At 41.8% G+C, this 23950-nt stretch overlaps 2 protein-coding genes across 3 annotated transcripts in view; one reads left to right on the forward strand and one right to left on the reverse strand.

Annotated features, from left to right (window-relative positions):
- LOC145451556 (KH domain-containing RNA-binding protein QKI-like) overlaps nt 1–23950 on the forward strand; it is a 256270-nt gene that overhangs the window by 171265 nt on the left and 61055 nt on the right. The gene's annotated exons all lie outside the window — the stretch shown is intronic.
- On the reverse strand, nt 705–23540 carry LOC145451559 (serine protease 23-like). Its single transcript, XM_080329772.1, has 2 exons — nt 13755–23540; nt 705–2217 (listed from the first exon to the last, which is right to left on the reverse strand). Exons 1-2 carry the CDS (start codon nt 14331–14333, stop codon nt 1507–1509), a joined length of 1290 nt encoding a protein of 429 aa, XP_080185898.1. The 5' UTR covers nt 14334–23540; the 3' UTR covers nt 705–1506.

Below are 23950 nucleotides of genomic sequence, written 5' to 3' on the forward strand. Positions count from 1 at the left end.
TAGATAGGTGTGCGTCTATAAATGGTGAAGAATTGTTATTGAACAGAATTTTAGGTGGGGCAATGCCCCAGTTGCCCTATAGGACGAGCCGCCACTGATTGTTCATAGAATGGAGAATATCAACAGATTCTATCCCCTACGGTGTTTTTGAAATAGCATCTGTCATCTTTTAGCAAGGCGTCGCCGCACGCGAGTTTGGTTCCATACCACATTCAAATGCAGGTGATTTGAGACGAAAATGGAAAGTTCACGGAATTTTGAATGCAATTTAACTAAAAAAATCAATTTAAAAGTACCAAACATCCAATCCTATGTCGTCTTTCATATTTGAAATGTCAATTTTCCTAGGGCATAGAACGTAAAAAATACCATCTCATCGCTTTGCGAAGTATACAAAAAGCAACGCGCAAATATATAGTATCATGCGAGTGTATACACAGCGGATAGTTCACCGCCAATGGATTAAACTGTACAATGGTACATGAAACAGATATAAGAACATCGTGAACTGTATCAACAAGTATACAAAGTTAAATATCAATTGAAAAGTTGCCGACAACGCTGGCACGTATATTATGCTAAGATCGAAAAGTCGTATAAGTGATATTGCGGAGTGCAATTTTGGACACGGCTGGGGCGTAGTCGGAAGTAGCTGTCGCCATTATATGTTGATCTGGTTACTGTGACGTCACAGAACAGTGAAATGACTTAGATGTGTTCGTCGCTATCAACTCTATCCGGCTACATGATTCACTGCTCTTAGTGAAATTACTTCGCTACCAAAAAGTGCTTGGTATCAGTCATTTTGGCGACAGTCCTGGTAAAACACACGGACAGTCGGACACATATTTGTAATATACATATATATTAGCATTCCATGTGGCAAACCCGTCGGGGCGTCAGTACAATACTGGCGCAGTCCAAGGGCTGACTTAGTTAGGCCTATCTCCGAACTTCCAAGGATTGGGAACTTTACTTTGGATTCGTGCTGATGGTAATAAATTATGGATGTTCGAACGATAGCCGGCCAAAAAATTCCGCTACAATTGCGACGATAAAATATACAACGTCAATGTCGACTATAAATTATTAAAGCGTTGTGACGCAGTCTTTATACTGATACGTGTTACTGTGCGATTAATAATTTAGCAGTAGCAGTCTGTATCAAGCAATATAATCTACATGCTGGCTATGTACGTATAATCGTTTGTCGATTTACCGGGACTGCTGCGCAGTTAAAATGTCTTGTTTTATGGTAAATTTTTCAATGGTTGTAAGGGAAATAGTCTTTCAACGCATGCAAAAAGTGAACACACAAATCGACTCCGCCAATAGAGAAACAAATCGCCCTTGCAGTAAAACTAGACAATCTCAACAATAGCGCTGCAAAGTAAATAGGCAACGTCACAATGGCCGGAATCAAGCGTCGCCTGCATGCTGAGCCGAGTTGACGTTATCTTATGAACGATGACACACTACACCAAACTCAAGTATAATGGATCGGATTCACGCGCCCCGGCATTCTTCATAGCTACCTTTGGTCCAAAAGCAAATCTGCGCGTACTTTAGCGGCGTTATCCGCACGCCGGTGTTGAATTCCTTTTGGGAACCGTTCGGAAAATTCACCCATTGATGACCCGAGAAGACACCAACCACGCGTCTGGACCAGAGCCTGTTTTCGCGATCATACAGACGGATGTAAATCCCGGACCCGGACGTGCCTTCTTCTGCGTCGCAGTAATGGTACATCAAATCGTCGGATTCGTCTTGAATCTGGCAGAACCGGTACAACATTTCGTCTTTGCGGTCTGAGTCGAAGCCAGTGAAGTGGATCTTGTGACCTGAAGGCATGTCCCGGTAGCTGGGACATATTCCGACGCTCATAAAGTCGGAGCCTAGGGGTTTGCGCAGTTCGATTACTGCGTAATCATACTCGATAGGCAGCTCTGGTTCTTCAGACCCGCGCAGCCAGCGTTTGGGAAGGAAAGTTCTCTTTGCCCGCCGCCATTTGAAGTACGGCTCCAACGGCTCGTGAAGCATCGACAAGTCACGCTTTGTTCTATCGTGCGTTTCAGAGACTCGATTACGAGACTTTCGGTTTTTGCGCCTGTTACGTCTGCGTTTTTTCCCGCCTTTCCCGCCCTTTCGAGCCTTCCGCCCGCGGCCACGCTTTTGGACGGTGCTCATTTGCTTGCCTACCTTGAGCTTCCGCACCCCCTGTAATTGGAGTCGGGCGTTAATTCAGGAGAATCAGTGTTGCTACTCGATAAAGTGAAGGTGCTGAAAGGACTCCTTACTTCCCTCGACCGACTATATACTACTATTTAGGTAGTTATTCCCTAACATTATAAATCTACTTCGATTAAAGGCAGGGCCGTAACAGCACTTCGTCAGCCCCCCCCCCCCCCAAAAAAAAAAAAAAAAAAAAAAAAAATAAACGCTGGTCGAAAAATTTATATAATTCATGATTGAATCCGTCAATATGATCTGGAATTGCGTACATATTTCTATCGACTTTTATCCTCTCTCTGTTCACGTTATCAGATTTACAGGTAGAGCTGATTGAGGTGTGTTTGAAAAGGTAGGACCCCTCAATAACAATTAAACATCTTCGGGCGTATACCCGTTGGCAGGAACGAAACAGCACTTCGTCACGCCCCCCAAAAAACTTGGGTCTTGGGCTCAAATAGGGTGATAAACCTACCCCCATTCACGTTGTTCGCTTTTGCAACGTAATTAGTCGTACTGTTTAGTGCATGAGCCAGCGTCAAGCGCGAAAACTTTCGATAATTCATGATAAAATCGGTCAATAAAATCGGGAATTTCATATACATATTGCTATCAATTTCTTGTCCTCTCTGCTCATGTAATCAGATTTACCAGTAAAGCTGAGTGAGGTGTTATGAAAAATGTAGGGCCCGTTGGTATGACTCCGTAACATGATGTTATTTCGTGATCTCCTGTCTGCTATATCAAAAATATAGAATTGCCCAAACGTAGGCTACTAAACTAAAAGACGCACACGATTTCAAATTGGTATTTCTTCACTGGCATATAAATTTTCCCTGTCTTGTGAGGTTCATATAGCCAAGACAGGAACATTCGGCGCCAGTCATTTAGGCGCGTAATTAAACCTATATGTATTTTGTATATATAGCGAAGTTTTCGGTCAGCATAACAGTAGTCCTTTCCGGTCAAGGTTTTCTCGTCGATCGTTCTAGCACACTTCTTGGAGTCGCATGTTACATGGCCGAAAACTTTATATGTCTTGGTGCATCAAGGCCCGGTAATGGCCAGCGCCGATATACCCATTTCTATAAATCTTGCGTAATTTTCCTTGAGGGAAGATTACCCCAAAATCAAGATACTTGGAAACTTGAAATCGCGCGTAGCGCGAATAATTTTGGTAAAAGTTACATAAATTTATACAATTTATGCTAATTCACGAAATAATTTTGGGCCCCCTTCGAGCTCTTCCCCCCTCGATTGGGGGGTTTGGGGTGCGGCAGTTACGGCCCTGATTGAAGGTAAAAGATGAAAGTACTCAGGTAAATATTTGTCGTGAGATCGAACACTTATGTCAGTTCATCGGAAGTGGCTGCAATTGAAATTTCACTGTGCGTCTTCGCTACTAACGCAAAATGTCTGGCTCCGAGGTCTGGGCAAAATCGAATGTCTCGGTGTCGGTGGTTATATTCTGAATCGAGTATTAGGCTTCGAGCCGACATGATAGCGTAACGGTGGAGCGTCCGATTTCCCGATCGATCGGTAGGTCGTTCGATCCCCGGCCGGGTAAGACCGAAGACCTGATAAGTAGGGCGATTTTTTTACCTAAAAAACGGAAGATCCTGACCTATCAATCAAACGTTGACTTTTTTTACCTAAAAAAACTTAATTACGACCAATTTTGACCTCGCGTATGCAAACTAGATGGTTACACACATAATGTTAAAATTGTACTACTTATCGTCATTTCTGGTTGGAACTGTCTGTCCTTACAAAGTAGTTTGGCCTGAAAAACATTTTTCCTTAAAAACTGACAAATTTTTACATGAATTTTTCTTATTTTAACGAAATCGGGCCCTATGAGGAATTCCAGTAGTTACACCACGTATTGCGGCAGAAATAATTAAAATTTGGTGTAGTACAACGAAAGATACTTTCCTACATTTTCGGGCAGAAAGTGTCTGTCCTAACAGAGTAGCTTGCCAAGAATGGAGAAAGAACGTTCAACCGCAGCAGTTGTTGGCTGACAACGCTGAATTTTTGCGTACACTGCTGGTGACACACCGTGTTGCTTCATTCTGACAATGTTGTCTACAACATCACAATTTTTCATCATGCGCTTCTTGATATAAGAACCATGCAATGCCCAAGCAATCTTGCTTCAGTTTGGATATTGAGGTACGTTGACCATACCACCATGCCAACCTTTGTTTCATTTGACCGTTTATGATTCACAATGAGTATACAATGGGCCGTCTACAATGGTATAGGCCTATAAAGTATAGGCTACAAGCTGTAAAATATAAAATGATAAGTTCGACGACAGTGCGAAATCTACGATACAAACGAAATGGAAGGATCAACATTTTGTTGACTTTCTAAACAATTTCGACAATTTTCTGACCTAACGCTTCAAATTTGACAAAATTTAGACTTATTTCGACATGTCAAAAAACTCGTCGTACTGATTATGGTTAGTAACACTGGTATCGATGACTTCCCCGCTTGGCGCTCACCATTACCGGGGTAGCATGGACGGGTGGTGCAAGACATTGGTAAGTATATGCTCAGATCGTGTGTAGTGTGTATGTATATCATGAATCGGTGAATATGCCGCAAAACCATCGAGGACAAAAATAAACAGCGTCCTATCCTATCATATCAGTATCACATCAGTATGGATGACGTGGGAAGTTCAAATATGTTATGGTTACCATACAAAATCTCAAAAAGGAGGACATTTAGGCGTCGTCGGTGGACATTTTCAAAAACCCGAAAAATGAGGACAAATCCCCCTAAAGGAGGACGTATGGTAACCCTAAAATATGTGCCTTTTATTCGATCGCAAAGAATATTATGCCAGTTCTTCATCGCAAAAATTATTCGGTATATTCCGCCCATATCTGTTTCATTGCACTTTGTGGCAATGAGGTGGTTTGATCACGACTTTAAAGATTTGCGATTTCCACTTCGTGCGTATAATTGCATAGGCTGCTACATTTTCGTACGATGGGATACGACCTTACAGCCTGCCGCAATGGAAAATCAAACCCAAACTATAATTCTCATTGCTGAATCAACCGTTAGTTGCACGAGCATATCATTTCGGCGTGTAGGAAAATCACACTGGATTCAAATCATTAGAATTATCACTCCATTCAAATTCAAGTTCTTGAATCATTGTGCCCGGCCCCACAGACAACACTACAATTGGAAAGAATGAGCCGAGCTCCGAAGTCAGCGGCAGAGACCAGAAAGGGAACGCAAGAAAGCGAGAGAAGAATAGTGGGAGCGCGCGATCAAGAAAAACTCGTCCTCGATACCCAGAGCAAAGACACTGAACTTGAAGAAATTCCCTGTCGCGGCGTATAAGGTCTGAACAGGCGATAAGCACCACTGTCGTTGTTGTGTCATAATACTGCTTATACATTGAACTGGCCGTCCCAGCAGCTGATCAAAACATACTGCAAAAGGAATCAGAACAACAATCGGAATACGCAGACCACAAAATGGAATGTGAAAAAATGTGGCGATGCAAAATAAACATTGTACCGTTTGGCATTGGCGCTACAAGGGTCGTAAGCATAAAACTCATCAGACATACCCAACAGATCCCGGGAAACGTTCGATTCGACATGATCTGAAAGATCCCGTTGTTGGGCACTGTGCATATTCTTCGGAAAGCCTTGAATGCAGCACTGGACTAAGATCACACTTGTGCGCGTGAATCACAGCATAATTTCTGTAATTTCGACTCTTCATTTTCAATCGTCTCGGCCTATGCTCTGTAACCTTTGCCAATTCTTCATCTACTGCAATTCTTTAATCTGACCTCCTCATGTATTGCATAAAACAATTTGACTGTATTACTGAAATTTTAAAAATCTCCAATCTCGCCATTTTCCTTTGGGGCCATGTTGCTTCCCGGATATGCGTGTAAGCTATTTACCAGTTTTACTGTGAATAAATATTATTATTAATATTCAAGTGCCATGATGAATGGGCTATTTCACGCGGTTCTTACGATAGTTCCACTCATAAATATGATGAAATCTCATACCAAAATTTTTTTCTAATTTTTAAAATCGATACTGTACAGTAAACTGTTCACTTAGAAGTGGGAGTGGTCTAAAAACCTGAATTCGGACAAGAAATTTCTAATCAGTTTCAATTTTCATAAGTCTGTACAGATTTTAGTCTTTCCCTAATTTGGACTTGGATGAAGACATGATACGAGATTAATTTTGGATTCGGGCTTGAATTGGAATCTCTAATCTGAAACAGCATTCAGACTTGTGAATATTACTTCTTGCGATAAGCATGGATTTGGACATGAAAAAGACGGAATTCATGTGACCAGATTAGCACCTGAGTTCGATTTGCCAGGCTGGAATAGGATTGGAACACAGAATTTCGCGAGACCATTGAAAAAAGATTCAGTCCAAACCGGATAGGGACTGCGATTGGAATCTCAAATGCGGAACAGGATTATGATTTGAAAACACTGAATCCACTCATCTTTGGCTGCACACTGACAATGTCACGGTCACGCGGAAAGGCTTTGATGAGGCCATCCGACAATGTGGCATTATCTCAGTGTAATCCGACACGGGCCTAAGTAGTACCGGGTGGAAATTGGATTCCCGGTCTTATCTATTATTTAAGTGCAAGGGTGCTTTCAGAATGCGTGAAAGCCCTGTGTTTGCTATTCCCAAGCGGAAGGCGTATACCCGATAGCGCTCAAAATATACAGGAGCATGGTTTGTTTTGGTAGACCCACTCGGATGGATGCGCATGCGCAATATCTACCCACGACACGCCAAGTAACGGTGACAGTCGAAACGTACACAAGTCAGGTGTTATACGGCCATGTTTAGGGTTGGGAAAATTCGAGTACCTAAGTGTTGCGATTCTAAATTGAGTAACATCGAGTCGAGTACTCTAGTACCGCTCAGCTGACCTGACATACCTGGGGAGCTCAAATGCGAACGTTGTAGGGCCGCAGGCCACTTCAACTCAAAAACAATGTCATTTATACTTGAGAATAAAAATGATTTCAAAGTTGTAAACACTGACTGTGACATGGCGCTCTCTGAGAATGTTCCATAGGCCCTACACTATTTTCAACGGCCGAGCGGAACCTATAACTTGGAATATACATCGTTACAAAATAGTCCATGCTTAAACTATAGTATAATAAACGAATCGGTGCCGCGAACATGGAGGCCTGTTCCGATACGCCTAATCTCAGAATGAAAACTCTAGTCAGGGATTAGACACAAATCATTACCGCGCATCGGCGCTTAACGTGAACCTACACATGTTGTATAAACATTCATAATACGCATATGAAGCTGTGAAGTTTGGGTGGTCAAAACCTTTCATCGCGAATTCAAAGCGCGTGTAGCTATCACAACACCATAACGGTTTTCTTCGTTTCAGGCAGTTCCATCGGCTAGTAGTTCAGACTATTGCAATCTCTGACAAGCGATATTTATCCTTAATTATTGCTGAGAAGGCGGGATATAGATATATGAAGTCGGGAATTAGGCTAATATTAACACACAAGAATGATTTTGCATGGTCAGTGTTTTGTTTGCAATTTGTGCCCGTGGTGATGTCATGACCTTGTTGCAGTTACGTCTACTCTATACTTTTGTACCTCGGTGCTACACCCAATTATATGCCGGAACAAGTGAACATGGCGGGTAGTACAGACTGAGTACAGACCCGGCCTAGAATAATATTTGAATGAACTGTGAAATTGTGAGTCATGTTGTGTCATTCTCTTGGAAAAAACATGACCTCATCGTGTTCCTGCGATGCATCGCACATTTGCAACCTATTTAATTGTAAATTTCAATATACTGTATTGATAGTGGAACATTCTGTGTAGGGTATATCAGTACGCGTGTAGTATGTTTTCGTATCCGGATAGAATCGGATTTCCAGTCTTATGGAGCCCGTGGTATTCGGATACCGAAATCTGTCATCCGTACATAATACATCTGTCTGTCTCTGATATAGCTGTCCCCATGAGCCCACGATATGTCAAACACATACGAGACAATTGAAACTAGCAAACAAACACTTTACGATCGATCGAGTAGCAACTATGTCGGTCGTAGGGGTCTCGATCTATATACCGTAGCACGATTTCAGTCATAATGCATGCCCGATTTAGTATAGACTACGATAGCATCATTGAGGGAAAATTAATCCGTACATGCTTTATCTAAATCGCTGTACGTGAAATCGATACGTTGGCGTGTGAGGCCGAGCGAACAAAAGAGTTCGGGTAAACGCACGATGTACTATCGACACTCATACGATATATTGCAGTGGAACAAATTCTATTGCCGTCTCTTGCAGTCAGGGCCGTAACAGCAGTTTGTCAGGCCCCCCAAAAAAACGTTGGTCTTGGGCCCCCAAAGAGTGATAAATCGGACTTCTGGGGGGCGAAGCCCCCAAGACCCCCCTTGGTATATCCACTCCTTGCCGCTACTTGTGATTAATATTGGGCGTCCGTTTAGTGATCCAGTTATTCTCGTCTAGACGCGCGATGCGCGAAAATATTCCAAGAATTAATGATTGAATCGGACAGTATCATCGGGAATTGCATGTATATTGCTTTCAATTTCTATCCCCTCTATCCCTTCGGGCGTATACCCGTTGGCAGGGACGAAACAGCACTTCTTCAGGCCCCCAAAATACTTTGGTCTTGGGCTCCCGTAGGGTGATAAACAGACCCCCCTCATCATGTTTCTCGCTTTTGCATGTACTGTTTAGTGGGCCAGCGCGAAAAGTTCCGATAATTCATGATAAAATCGGTCAATAAGATCGGGCATTGCATATATATTGCTATCAATTTCTTGTCCTCTCTGCTCACGTTATCAGATTTACCGGAAGAGCTGAGTGAGGTGTCTTGGAAACTGTAGGACCCGTAAATAATAATTAAACATCTTCGGGCGGGCGGACCCGTTGGTATGACTTCGTTACATGATGTTATATTTCGTGACCTCCTGTCTGCTATATCAAAAAATATAGAATCGGCCAAACCTACTAAACTAAAAGACGCACACGATTTCAAATTGGTATTTCTTCACTGGCGTATAATTTTTTCCTGCGGGATGGAAGTCGTCTTCTGGGGTTCAGATTGCCAAGACAGGAACATTCGGTGCCAGTCATTTAGGCGCCTATGGACAATTAAAGCTATAAGTATTTTGTATATATAACGAAGTTTTCGGTCAGCGTAAGGACAGTCCTTCCGGCCATGGTTTTCGCGCTGCCGATCGTTCTGGCAAACTTGGATTCGCATGTAATATGTCCTAAATCGTTATATGTCTTGGTGCGTCGTGTCGCGGTTAGGGCTGGGCACAATGATTCGAGTACTCGAATCTGAATCGAGTATTAATTTTAATGATTCGAGTCGAGTAGTAAAATACGATTTTTTCGAGTACTGAAATTATACGCTCCTCGCCACTGAAAGTTGATTTATCAACGAGGAGTTTATCAACGATCAACGAGTTTATACTAATTTCACTGTAGAAGCCTTGAAACCTTGATCGGCCGTATCGTAGCATACGAAACATGAAGTGCAAAGCTACGAACGTTACTGGAAATAGCACATTTCCGAAGTCATGATCATCCCACAATATTGTCACCAAGTGCAATGAAATCGGTACGGTCGAAAAAATACCAAAGTATCCTTAATATGATGGATAACAGGCATTATATTCTTTGTAGTCGCTTAAAAGGTACATATTGGAACTTTGACAAATAATATTCTGCTATGACGTCATAATGAGTGATACTCGATTACTCGACTCGACTCGAAGCATTTTACGTGATTCAGAATCGAATCACTCAGGTACTCGATTTTGCCCGGCCCTAGTCGCGGTATTGGCCAACGCCCATATGTCCATTTCTATAAATCGTGCGTGTTTTTTTTTGGGGGGGAGAGTACCAAATAATCAAGATATTTGTTACCTAGAAGTCGCGCCTAGCGCGGAAAAATTGTGAAAAGTTGCATAAATTTTCAAAAAATACTCTATAATTTATGCTAATTCACGAAATAATTACGGACCCTCTTCGAGCTCGCTCGCCCTTCCCCCCCCCCATAATTGGGGGGTTTGGGGTGCGGCAGTTACGGTCCTTCTTGCAGTGTTAAGCAACGACAAGCAACGGCGCACACACATGTATTAACAAATGGTATATGCGCCTTCCACAGTATCTAACTAATGCGAGTAGTGCCTGGAATATTAATCGTGGTAATTCCATACAAAACCTGGCGTTGTAAGGGTTTGTATTGGGTTTACAATGCATCATAAGGCGCGACCATGCAATGTTTATATTAGCAATGCATTAAAGGTGTACTCATAGACTCATTTCTCTCAGTATTAGTCTATGGGGTATAAGATTATTCCCCGGATTATTACCCACGGTGAAAGAGTGTGAATTCCCATTAATGTAGTCAATTGACTGTAGCTGCTGTACCTCGGCGTGTTTTAAAAAGGCATGAATTACCGTCAGATAATAAAATCCAGTTTTCCTGGAATTTTTTAATTTTCCGACAAGAAAAGACATTAGTCACGCGTTATTGACAAAAGCTTACCCCTTGAAAGCCTTCCTATAGATAACGCAATTCGTCAATAAGAACCTGGTATATCTTCCACTCATTATTAGAACTAACAGCGGAACATCTACCAACTTCGTGACTTCGGATATAGTTTCATTCATATCGAGACGGCTGAGTCACAGCTCATAACCTTTGCCGCGACGCTGTCGGCAAAGTTTGCAAGAAGTTACGTTATCTTTGATAAGTCATGTATCTCGTTCATGTTACATGCCCCGCTGACATTGCTGCATTAAAGCTACATCACGACTCACGTAATGATATCATAAAACATGATCTGTTAAGTATTTCCTGTCGAATCGCGTAGTACTTCTAGTAACTTTATTATGGCGAAGAGTAACTGGCTTCGACGGGTTGAAATTAGAGGTCGACCGATATTGATTTTTACAGGCCGATACCGATACCGATTTATCGGCACACTCACAAGGCCGATAACCGATATCATAGGCCGATATTAATATGGAAGGAGCAGAGAACAATTTCACCAAAAATATTATATATTAGACAAGATGGCACTTGTTCATGCCACAGAAAGCTGAACAACAAACGAGAAAACTGAAATTGAAAATAATTATTGCTTAATTGTGCACATTCGTTAAAAATTGGGATAACCCAAAAAGCAAGACATGATACAGAATTGCAGATATGTTCAGAAAAGGCAGATTGTAATGCAGGAAGCATAGTTCCTGTGCATGCTCACCCAGTAAAACTCGTCCTGCAAGGGTAAATCTGTCACATATTACCCTTTGCATCGTCGATTTCTTGAGATTGAGAAAACGGAGCATTGAATTTCCAATATATTTGAATTTTTTTTAAATGTAACATATCGGCCGCAATATCGGCCTTCATAGGCCGATATCGCTAATCGGTAAAGCTCTAAATATCGGCCTCGATAATCGGACATTTCGATAATCGGTCGACCTCTAGTTGAAATTGCTTCTATTACGGCCTGCAGAGTACTCGTGGACACCACACATGCATTGCATACGCTACGCGCGAAATTGCTTGTTAAAGTACGGAACAACAGCTGGTCATACAAGGGTCGTGGTATCAGTTAGAAAATACAGAACATTCAAATCTCTAGCGGACATGCATAACAAACAACAGGACACGTGACTTGCGTTGTCCTAAATATGTAAGCGTATTACCGTTTGCCGGTTCGGAAAAAAAGTAGAAATTGGATCCAATCTTGATCCGAGAAGGTACGTCAAAGCATCAATTATTTATATATGACATGAAGGATAGATCCAAAATTGACATAGGTAAGATATGAAAGTTTGCAATTACATATTCAGAGGCTGCAAACCTGAGATATATTGCAGAAGGACTATGGTGCCAAGTTATTCGAAACTTTCGAGAATAAACACATCGTCGTCAGGCCTATTAGAGAGAGTTTCCCCGGGGTGATCGGATGCGCCGTACAAGTTTGCATGGGAAATGGGGGTGAATTAGGGATATCTAAATGATTGATGCGGATAAAATCGCACTGTAGGTCAAACGTCTACTGGCTGGCACGCAATATCACCGGCGTGGTGCGAGCCAGCTCTTGTAAATACCGGCTCTAGGCTCGTTCGTCATGATTTGCGGTTAAATCCACCGGCAAAAACATATTTCGATACAGCACCATCCCATGTTTCCAAGTATACAGCCCTGCATTCGTCAAAGAAGGTCCACCTTGACGGGAATTATCACCACCGGTATGCGCTATTAACCTTTAACCGTCTGTACTCGCTGATATCAGCGTAAGAGTGTAAATAGAATCTGTCTGTCAATGCATTCTAGTTTGCATGGCGACTATTCATGCATCATCATGATCCAGACGTGTTGCTTGTTATTTATGAAACACTTGCTATCTCGGTCTAACCCTATGAGGTTAATTTATCTACAAAGATCTTACTGTAAAAGATCGCGAGTCGGTTACATCTGCTGCACGTATGGACCACACATTGTGTATCTACTGATGGAAACTTGTGTTTCACAAGTATCACTAAGATGTGGGGGCGGAGGCCGTTGGAAAATAAAACCCGCTGAATATGCATCGAATACCTTCTCAGCTTTGAGACCGAATTCGTCGCTATTAGGTCTGATAAGGTCTTGAATTGATATCATATGGTGGAAGACTGACTTGGCTGCGAATGGCCTGACCCTTGGACGTTTTATTATGGAGATATCGAGATAATGTCGCATGTCACGTCACTAGTATGCATAATGGCGACTTTTTGCTCCAGTCGGCATCGCCTGTTCGGGTTCATGGCTTGGCTGCAGTGACACCTTAGTGACGTCACGAAACGTTGACTACATGTTATCGCAATTTCAGGGGAATGGTAATGAAAAATGCAAGGAAACGCACGATGATTTTGTGATTTTTGAAATGGAGTATTCGACCCCCTGGGATTGTGTGGTTACAACAAGTGGTTGTCAGTGCATTCCACGCATATTGCAGTAACTAACTCCCAACGTGGTTGTTTACTAGTATATATACCTAATTGCCCATGGACTCTATTCGCTAGCTGAATTACTTTGTCTATACCGGGTGATTTATTTCTTCACTTGAACAACGTGGGGTCACACTCGGAATTTCAATCGAATCTTCAAACAACAGTGGGCCTAGAAATATTAGAGATTATCTAAAAATTCAACGGTACGTACAATCGTACATTCATTGACAACGCGATTTAAAGTAATTCCTTTTTAAAGTGTATTTAAACCGAATTCCGTTCGTTCCGGAACATTTTACACCCTTGTCGTATGCAGGCGTTGTGAGCAAAACATTTTAATCAGGTTACAAGACTACGCATTCAAAACGCCTTCGTGGCTGATCCAAAAACTCCAAGACTAACGCACATACCTCCTCTCCGAATCAAGCATCGTAAAAGCACAGAACCTTGCATACCTTCACGTATCTTTTTCCGTCGTGAATGCAGTGCGCTGATGTCAAGACGTGCTTCGGAGACAGTAATATGCCCGAGCAGCCGGTTGATATCTTCACGGCGGTCGAAAACGGATACATAGTCCGGTACTTTCGGCTGTACAGAGAAAATCGTGAGTCGGGTCCGAAGATGTTGCGTTTTCGTCGGCTGAGGGCGGCGTCGTCGCCTTCCAAGTCCAACTGCGGTTGTGTGAAGTTGGATGTGAATATATCAGCGGGTACATCGCCGACTTGGACATTAGTTACTGTCACCGCCATTTCGCCCATTTCCAACGTTTCAAATGACAACTCTTCTTCCACGTCTTCCGTTGTTGTGGGTACCGTGGTGCGCCTCCGTTGACAGTCAATGTCGCAAGCGGTACTCACATTTCTGGGTACTTTACCATGAAATTGCACCCGTCTTGATTTGAATTCGGTGATGTCCCGGATTTCGGGTAGACTGGGAGTCGGCCAGGTCGGCACGGGGCGCTTTTCGGCTGACGCTACGGCTACAATGACCGATATTAAAACCGCTGTCAAAGCGAATCCTCTGACCTTTTCCATATTGGACCACCGACGACGATCTCAAACCTTATGTTTGTGTTGCAAGCCTATTCAAATCATTAGATATACCTGGAAAATTCCAACACAAACATTGCCGTATTAGGCGCGTAACGTGAGAGCGTAAATATACACCCCCTGTTACGTAAAGGAATGCTGTATCTCAGATGGATATGCGCTATAGCTCAACGATGCGGAAAAGTACATACCTCGGACTCTCGGCCTATACCCGCGAAACTTATAAGCTAATTTGAAACACCTGCGTCGGATAATGGGCTTGCTTCGTAAAAGTCTCGGCGAATTTCGCGAAACTGGTTGGTGGCACCTTGCATTTTTTGAATTTCCGGGATCAATACGCTTATCACGTGTTCCGTTTGGGTATTCTTTCATTTGCTCGGATGATTATCGACTGTGACGCTGTGTTCGTATAAAGGTGACCCGCTTAAGGAAAGGGTTCTTTTCAATCTTTACCCTGTACTTGGGCGTTACGTGCGAATGGAGCATAGTGCGAATTTCAATATTTCATGAGCCGAATCTAATCCGGTTAAGAGCAGGTTACATACTGATCTAGATATGGGCCGAAAATTAGTTTCCGAGGATGTACGTACAGCATGCTGCGTACATGCATTTCGAAAAATACCATTGGAATTAAGACGTTCTAGCCCAGGTGTCCTCTGATCTAAATCGGGTCTGAAAATTATTCTCCGAGGATGTACAATGCACATTGTACAACCTGTTGTATACTTGCATTTCGAAAAAAAGTAATATTAAAATTATCACACTCTCGCCCAGTTGTCGGCAATCCGCTGTTCATTTTTTTCTATATTTTGAGACTCTGTAGCGTCATGAAATGTCAAGAAATAAAAGTCATCTACAAAATTCGTTCAAGTTTCAATAACAAAATAAGCGCCATTCTCTAGGGGTGATTAAAAGGGTGCTGGCTTCGAATCTGATGCTATTTTTCTCTATCGGCCTTCAATTTTGAATAATCTCGTGTCCCGCTTCAAAACAGATAAATATGCCACTTCGCTGACATCAAACTATCAAGAAATCACTCATTCACTTTTCAGATAGTGACATATTCAGGGACCTTAAGCGAAGAGTTCGATGTTTGACCTAACCTTCGTGTCTAGTCCGTACACATTCGTCATGAGAAGCAAAATCTCCCCCACATGCTATTCACCGGACATGGGGTGATATCTGCATCAATGCAATCGACAGCGAGTACCATTACTTCTCAATCGTGTGAGTACGACCACGATTACAACAAAATCTCGAAGTCGATTACGATTACACGGAAAACCGCGATTAGTCACGATTCACGAACTTAAGTTGTTTAAACACATATTCGAACTTCGAAGACAATATAACGATTGTGACGATCCTACATCATGAGGGAACAACGATTGTTTGAAACATATCACTTCATATTTTGCTGGTTGCGTCACGATATATCCATTGGCCAACTTTATCGCAAACGATTTCTCGGCCTCAACAGTTTTCATCTTCCTAGCTACACACGAAGCTAACACGGTGCATAAGTGGTCGGCTGATCGCATATTCAAATTCTGAGTAACGAATTGTGTAATAATGATCGGTACCGGCTTCCAGTAAGACCATGCGAAAATAAAAGAAATAGGAAGAAGTCAAAACTGCCAAGAATGAAGTCACGTCATAATCTACTTAAAGGTCATCATCAAAATGTGTAAATTGGGGGTGAGGCAAGAAGACTCTCCGTCTCTGTAGTAGAACTAGAAGATGGGGAAATTTGACTTTTCATTCAAAATGAGTATACTCATAAAGTCTCTGGAAATTGAATGGATGACTGACCAAGTTTTGATGCTTGCAAAATGGCATATCTACAGATGGATACGTGATTACTAAATATTGAATGCCGTCGTGGAAAAAGGACGTGAGAAACCATCTCATTACTAGTAAAGCATGACTCTTATTCTTGTTACTGAAACTGCACGATAATTATGTAGTTAAATGTTATTTATTGACATTTAATAATGCTACAGGGCATGAATGGGCATTGGGCAATCGGCGCGACGAAGCCCCATGTTCCGGTTCCGCGGGATGTGGAGACCCTGCCTATACGCCGTGTGGTTGCGCAATACCAGTATAAAAGATATATACGTTCAGTTTTTATGATGTATGTGCCCGGTAAGACAGAGGTTATACATTCACAGTCATTTGTAACCGGATCATATCTAAAAATGATCTCGGCGCAACGTAGCAGACTTCTACTCTTTGACGTAAGTAACCGTTCAGTTGATATGTTACGATGCAATGAATAGAACAGGCTCAAGTGTCATAAGAGCAGCGAGTCATTTATCACGATGAGTATTTTAAGCCCGCGCTCTTCTAACAGGTACAATGCCGTGTTGTAATTGAGATATTGCTTGTTGCTGTTACATATTGCTCAAACGCTTATTTTGTAAATAGTCATTTATATTAGTTGTGTAAACTAACGTATATTGCATTTCAAAGGACGCGGCAACGAAAAACGATCATCGTTCACAAGCGCCTTCTTATTTGCCAGAGGAAGACCAATTACCCCGACATCTGCAGCGTGAAGTGAAAACGCAAATTGCCGTGCACTTGCAAATGGAATTAGCAATGGTTACGAAGCGGGCGGTTACGTCATAAGACGCACATTATGCACCGTAAACGGAAATCGTGAATTTTGCTGACTTCCGCCGTAGCGTAGAGTGCTAATCCGGTAAACGGCACATTTTAGACAGAATTTTACTTTCACACCCATTCCGATGGATGAAAACCAGCCAAATACACCAATCCTCGTGGAGATATATCCCAGGCGTGGAGTAAGCCTGTTTTCGTGGGTGCAAAACGGTGATACGCGTAATTAGAACACACTATGCGTATACCCTATACATGCCTTGGTATACCTCCATAAGGATCGGTGTATTTGGCTCACCTATCGGAATTGGTGTGAAAACAATATTAGCCCCTTGAAAGTGCCAATGACTCGATTTACTTTTGACGCTATGCGTAAATCTTGCAAATAAGCACGTTTTACAACCATCAATTTATAACAACAACAACAACAACAACAACAACAACTCAAAACGGGTCGAGGGCCACTTTTCAAATTTCTTAGAGGCCTTGGGCCGCATGATTTCAATATCGAGATAAAATAAGCAACTCAGTTTAACAGCCACGACTTCTAAACTTTACGTTATTAGTAGAACGCTGTGATCTCTAACATGGTTGACGGACATAGTTACTAAAAAGAAGTAATATTATATTAAAGAAAAAACAAATACAACAAAAATATCACGATCATCACTTTCATTCTAGCTTGAACTGCGAGCTACGTACGATGCCTGACAACGCATTTGAGCGACTAAGGAATCGATATTTGGGATAGCTAGAAACCATACTTGCTGGAAAACTCTCCTCGTAAAGCTTGATCTTTTGGGGAAGCCTGAAGTTGTTTTCTAAGCGTCTCGGTCTTGACGGTTTCAGGTGGTGTCTTCCACTTTAAGGCAATATGTCCCGTCCATTGTACAGCCCATTCGTATCAGCTGATTCTTCCTTCATAGAATGCTATTACCATCGCCAAAGCCGTATCAGCTAGTGAGGAATACTGATGCTGGGCACACGACAAAAGCTAATTTTGAACTCAAATCATTTTTAGCATTTCAAAATGCATTACTAAGCGTTCTTCCGAAATCTCATACCAGGTCGCGGACGGCAAAATTTGACCTCGCGGGCAGCGTGACGGTGACCCCTGATTTACAGTGTGCGGTGCGTATCTTAACCAATGAGCCACAGCTCGGTCATAAGCGTAAGCTATATACATTTCCCTTTCAAAGCATTGAATTCCGTCATGAGGAATTATGCAAAGCTGGAAATAGATTGCCGCACGCAGCTTGATAATGCGGTAATGCGAAACACATCTCGATGGTGGAGATGGCGGGAGATATTTTGAAACACAGCAACTCGTGCTGAACACCACCGTCAAATGTGCCGTCCTTATATTGAATTTTGTCGCGCTCTTATAGCGAAGAGCGTTACACCCGGCATGCTTATGTTTCAAGGGTACCCTTGAGACTTATGACTTGCTGTTTTGAGAGTCTTATTTCTTTTTATCGACCAATGGTCAAAGTTAGAATTTGAAGGGGAATAATGTACATTGCAACAAACCAATCGATTATTATGACGCAGCAATTCGTATGAATGGCTGTGTAATTCAGCACAATTAATTACTTGAATTTGTCTATACCAGGGATGGGCAACTTTTTTGCTATTCACGTACGCATTTCGATTATAGCCTACGTCCGCATTCCAGAGCATACGCCGTAACGAACTAACCGGACGCCAAATACCCATTTCCGGTGAACTCTGGACTGATCTACCTTCTCATATCGGCTCACTACACGCACCGAAATCTCGAGTGGCCATGTTTTATATAATTACTGGGAACAGTTATGGTCGCGCGAAGCGCGAAAATATTTTCAGATTCACAAGTGAATTTCGTCATTATTGTTAGTATATTCACATGTTACAATCAAATATTTATCCTTTATCATCCCATGTGATCAGATTCACGGGTGAAGTGATGGAGGTAGTGTCTTCGGAGATTTAGTGCAAGTGGCACATTATGATGCAATTCAATTGTTATTAGTCACTTCGTTGCATGCTGTTATTTCTTGACCTACCATCAGGATTGTCGGTATAGATAAGCTATAGTGGAAATATATTGGAATCGCCTCAACGTACCAGAAACAAATTTCTTTCGTGAGAAGCACGCGATTCCAAGTTGGAATTTCTCTATGGGGTGTATCATTTTTCTCTCCTGTCCGCGTCTGTACTGTGGGGCTCAGATTGCAAAGGGCGCTACCATAAAGTATAGCATTATATCGCGCGTAGCGCGAAGAAAATTTCAATATAAATTCCTCCTTCACTGCTTTTAGAGTTAAGATGATAGATAGATTCGAGTGAAAATGGGCACAAATGACGCTAAACAGGAAATTCGTGGTTTGAACGTAAGCAATGACGACTTTTTTAAAGTCAACCAACCAAAATTTCGTGGTAAATTTTCCATTTTCCGGATTTTACTTCAGTATTGAAAGTCTGATGTGATGAATGATGTGAATGAATGATGTGACACGTTTATGTATTCAAAACAGACAAGATTTTAGTAAGTTTGTTGAATTTGCTTGCTTGCAAACAAATCTTTCACTCGTGGTTCAATTGCAGCGAGTGAACAGCGTAATTCTCCTTCAACTTTATTTTAACGTGACATGGAATGCAGCTTTGCCAAAAAGGGATCCAAACACAGGGTCGAAAAGCACGGCTTGAGGACGCTATGGGAAAGTGGCCATTAGAAAATAATAAAAACATCATATCGAGTTCCCATTAACTTGCAAGCTTCGCACGGTTCATCCTTCTATCTATATAGAATAATATTTGATAAATCAACAGATCAGATATCTTCAACATGCTCAACAGACGTTTGGACGGTAAGAGAGTAGTCATTGGGAAGTGAACGCACAAATTTTTGTCACCGGCGCGTGGAAATAACGAAATTCCACAATAAACACAACTACACGATACAATTACTCAGATACCGAGATACCTAGGAGGGAGTGCGATGTTCTCATTTCTAGGAAGTATCCGGGGAATGCAGAGACGCTTTTATCCAGCTAACGTAGTTAAATTTAGTAAACGAGTGGAAAAATAGAAGCAGGATATCCGCGCAACATAATTCCCGTAACGGACTGTTTGAATATTACGTAACAAGACACCCCGTTGTTGATTCGTTGGGATTGTATTTCTCGAATGCTTTATAATGGACAAGACCAGAAACGCCAGACACAACTTACAAGGCGGGAATATCTTCTCAAGACCACGTGGGGTTACCAACGGCAATCATGCGGGACGACCCGGAACACGGTATTATATGACGTAAAATACTGTGCCGAGTTATTTTCGTTAATCTCTCTCTCACATAGTGATGTAATACAGTGGTTGTCAGCTTTGTATGCTTGGAGGAACGGTAACATTTCAAAACAGATTTGGCGAACCGGTGAACCCTCAAAAATCAAAATCTAATTACTGCAAATATATGCAACTTGAAAGAAAATATTGGCAACTACAATTTAATGATAAATTTGCAGCTGCTTTATTGATATTACATGTGTTCTGTGTGGTTCTACTATCAGAATTTTCGCAAGGAGAAGTCATGTTAAAATATCCTCAAAACTTCGCAGATTATTCGGTGTCTTTTGAAAGAATCTCAATCTCGCTATTGCTGGACTCTAGACTGCCAAATGTGGCTAAATTGAACTCTCGAAATTTAAAAAGTCTTCATAGCTTTCACGAATAACTGGTTGTAGGCTATGTTTAAACAGTTAAACAGTTTGGCAGGAAGCTTGAAGCATTCTGATGTACGCAAAGTCCATGATAAACCATGAACTCTGTATTATGACCTAGTTCCGAAAATCCGTTCCTAATTTCAAAGCCAACTTGAAATATGTAGTTTCATTTCTCTATTGAATGGACAAGCGTCCAGCTGTCCAACTTTTTGCTTGTGATTGAGATATAACATTGTAACATATTTGGCGGAACGGCGAAAAAGTTGATACGCACGGGCGATCACGGATGTAATCCCTGCATAAGCTCGTATCCCGGCTAACTTGGGTCAATTTGTGTTCGTATGGCGTTTTTGGCAAGTCGGTTATTTCTGCGCGGAAGGAAAATTACTGTGAATACACTGTTAACCAGTGACGTGTGTTTTCAAGATTTCCATCGCGTCACGGGGTATAAAAGGCTCGCAGCGCTTCTTGATACCATACTCATTTTTCACATTCATACCGATTGGTGTAGATGGCCCGAATGCACGTATGAGGTCATATGGATAGGATGAAGTGGTTTCTGTTAACGCACGCTAACCGAAGATGGCGTATGAAAGGTAAACTGAAACCAGCTCACCCAGTGCGCGCATAAGGCCGCATTTGATACGCGCATTGTCTCATTCTCCCCAGCTGGTACAGTTGTGAGGGCCGAATAATGTACCAGAAAGCCACGCTGAATTGATTAGCGCCCCAGGTGAGAAACTTGGCAATCCACTTATTTACAGTTCATACATTGGTATGTATCAATATCATGAATTCTTCAAATTTATTTGTTGCTAGTTCAATATCTCAAGTCGGGCGTTGTAAACTATAGCTTGTTTCGATTTCAGTCAAAATTGTTACAGGAAACAGTCAATTTCGGGCGTTGTCAGTACTTTTGCAGAGTGTTTTTCAACATTTATTCATCGCTAAAAATATCATAATCCTTCTCACTTGTAACTGTAACCCATCGCTGCCCCCCTAATTTTGTTTCCCACTGGAAATGCAGTCTCTAAAATATTTTAGATCTCGGTATTCCTACGCTGCATTTGACCAGACTACGCTATAAGCGGCGTCCTTCCATCGAAAAAATTACAGTTTGGTCGCCATAATTCAAGATTTCCAAGATATATTTACAAGGAAAATTTCGTGCTGAAGTAGCACGCCCGAACATCTCATATACGAAGAGTCGCAACGCCTCCAAAATAGACACGGGATACCATTTCATTCTCTATCGCAGCGCTTTATTTAGTCAATAGAACTATCGGAATGCCTAAGAAAACATTGTAATGTAATCTAAAACAATGTAATTCATCTGTACCTCGTAAAAGTAGTTAAAACATCATGGTCGTCGTGTAATGGACACGCTTAATTACACCAATTCTATTTATGGAACGTATAGGTATGCCGCACAAAGAAGATATAGCCGACTCCGACGAGCCCAGAGTACGCCACCCAACAGGGCCCGTACATCCATATCCTTGAATTCCCAACTCGGATAGTAAAACCATAATCGCACTCATGTAATCTAATTTTTACATACATTTGCTAGTGTTGCAAATGTTCCAGTAATACCATTTATAAAGCCTCAAAATTGTACTGAATTATCGATAGAGATAACAGCTTCGAACTTGAGATATTTGCTTAAGTGTAAAACCGTCCGCGAAAAATTGATGGGTGCAAAGAATGGATGTAGTGCTGCGCGACGGCCATGAAATCGTTGTTTGATACGCCAGAACGCCTTTTCGTTTAAAATTAGGTGTCGCGGGCTGATTAATGTGGCTGGGCCGGGATGGAAGATAAGTTAAAAGGTCGAAAGCACTTTTGAAATATGATACAAGTAGGCCCCTGCGAGCCAAATAAACAAGTAATTTTAAGCGTCGCTTAGGCAATGGAGAGAAAGGGTGCTTTTGAGGGTACGTTGACGGCAACTTCACTGTTCCGATGCAAATTGCCGTTTATATCACTGGAGCAAGGTAAAGTTGCATTCATTAACTGTAACATAGCGGATTCTCCCTACCCTTGAAGCGTGCGATCTTTTTTCGACATGCTAATGCCAACTTTACTGTCACGATGCCAATTACCGTATAACGCCATATGCAGCCCAGTTTTATACTTTAGCTTTAACCCAATAATACTATCAATCTTTCCTACCTCATGTTGAGTTAAAAATGATTTAATCATCCCGAGACATGATTCATATTCAATTTTGATGGCCACTATGTGTGTGATTTTTCCCATCGTGCCCATCGACATATGTATGGCGTTATACTTCGATAGAGAGTTCGCTGATTTATCCTTCCAGAATTCGTCATACCGCTTGTCCCTAACATTATCACGAACTTACTGGTCCGGGGCGAAATATAATCTTTCTCGCAGTGCAATCTCAATTGGTGTAGCAGGATGAGAAATTCTAAGCTTGTAGAATGCATAAATGTTGGAGCTCCCGTTGAGATCGCCAGTAAACATCCATTTTCCAATGACCAAAGCGCAAAAGTCAGACTTGAAATGCACTGAACGCATTCACATTCTCAACACACCGGAGCTGGAACTTTTACGACCTACTCAATTAGGAATAGACCTGTAAATGATAGAAGAAAAGAAATTGTTGAAAATATTATACCGGGGCATGATCATTATTATATATATCATAAGTATATTACAAGTTACCTTCGGCCCGATTGTAGAGCTATTCCCTAATAATACTGTCAGTGTCAATGCTAGTTAAATATTTGTCAAGAGTACACTCGATATTCCAATATGTCGAGTGGGCGCGAGAGAGAGAAATGACACTTTTACACTTCCAATTTCAGACCCGTAGTATTGTGGCATCAGCCTCAATCGCCATTGCCTATAGGCTTATATATAAAAACTCTGATTATATCGAACATTGAAAGTCGCTTTATCGATCATGGACGAAGGGATGTCATTGGGCTTAACTTCTTGCTCATACCTCGCAATTTGAATATTCTTATTTCTGTAGATTAGGTAAAACTGTAAAATGTAAACGATGGGCTAATCAAAGAAAGGCAATTAAATTGCCAAGGCATCAGCCGATTATCAACTGAGAAAAGTCGCAGGAGCGGAAGATTAGCGATACCTACACAAAACAAATACAAAATCCCGAAATTTCGCTCAAAGTATCGAAAATATCTGCCTAAAATATCTCATACATTCTGACGTTTCCGGGAGTAAACACTGAACGCTGAACAGCACCCGCTATTCTGCAAACGCTCCCATGGCTATATTTTTAAT

Source organism: Botryllus schlosseri, chromosome 12, assembly GCF_051294905.1.
Source record: "Botryllus schlosseri isolate E-star chromosome 12, Bs_hap1, whole genome shotgun sequence".
NCBI classification, from domain to species: Eukaryota; Metazoa; Chordata; class Ascidiacea; order Stolidobranchia; family Styelidae; genus Botryllus; species Botryllus schlosseri.

Coding starts and splice junctions, on each gene's coding strand:
- LOC145451559 (XM_080329772.1), bottom strand. CDS start 14,333: ATGGAAAAGGTCAGAGGATTCGCTTTGACAGCGGTTTTAATATCGGTC. Junction 2,218..13,754: donor ACGGAAAAAGATACGTGAAG/GTATGCAAGGTT, acceptor CTCCAATTACAG/GGGGTGCGGAAGCTCAAGGT.